Below are 806 nucleotides of genomic sequence, written 5' to 3' on the forward strand. Positions count from 1 at the left end.
TTCGAATTTTTATGTAACACTTGTTACCGGGGACTTATTGACCGATGTATTATATATTCTTCGGAATCGGAAAATTCTTTACCGTATTAATTCCGTAATCGCTCGGGTGTATGTCTTCTTTCGAAAACATATAACATAATCTAAGAATTCTATTTTGTCGTAACAGAATCGACATTTACCTAATCGTAACTCGAGACAATTTTGTGTCAAAAAATCAAGTACAGGGTTGGCCATATTCGACGGAAAGATGTTTTTTTGTTAATCATGGGAAAAAAACACATTTTTTGCTTTTTATTGTAAAAGCCATTTAATATGGTTCAAGGAGATTTGTGTACATTATTTGTTGAATATGATATCTCTTAAATGATCGCCTTGAGCCTGCATGGCGAGTAGTGCCCGTTTTGCAGCGTTTTCCATCGTTTTGAACAATGTTTCGGCCGATATGGCGGCTATTTCCTGTCGGATGTTGGTCTTAAGTTCGTCTAGGGTCCTTGGCTTGTTGACATAAACCTTTGATTTCAAATAGCCCCACAGAAAGAAGTCTGGAGCCGTTAAATCTGGTGAACGCGGTGGCCATTCAAAATCACCATTTTTTGACATCAAACGTCCAGGGAACAATTGTTTCAAAAAATTGATAGTGGCTCGAGCTGTGTGTGGTGGAGCGCCATCTTGTTGAAACCAGAAGTGCTCCATACCATTATCATGAACAATTGGCATCAAAAAATCACTTATCATATCACGATAACGCTCCTGATTGACGGTAACCGTTTCGCCAGCTTCATCTTCGAAAAAGAACGGGCCAATGA

The 806-nt window shown here is 38.8% G+C and overlaps 1 protein-coding gene across 1 annotated transcript in view; it reads right to left on the reverse strand.

Annotated features, from left to right (window-relative positions):
- Positions 1 to 314: 314 nt before the first annotated feature.
- The window catches only part of LOC108746522, a 973-nt gene continuing 481 nt past the window's right edge, over positions 315 to 806 (reverse strand). The window contains exon 2 of the mRNA XM_018483344.1: positions 315 to 782. Coding sequence (XP_018338846.1) covers positions 337 to 782 — 446 coding nt within the window. The 3' untranslated portion in view covers positions 315 to 336. The remainder of the gene's footprint in view (positions 783 to 806) is intronic.

This window comes from Trachymyrmex septentrionalis, unplaced genomic scaffold (assembly GCF_001594115.1).
Source record: "Trachymyrmex septentrionalis isolate Tsep2-gDNA-1 unplaced genomic scaffold, Tsep1.0 scaffold176, whole genome shotgun sequence".
In the NCBI taxonomy this organism is placed as follows: domain Eukaryota; kingdom Metazoa; phylum Arthropoda; class Insecta; order Hymenoptera; family Formicidae; genus Trachymyrmex; species Trachymyrmex septentrionalis.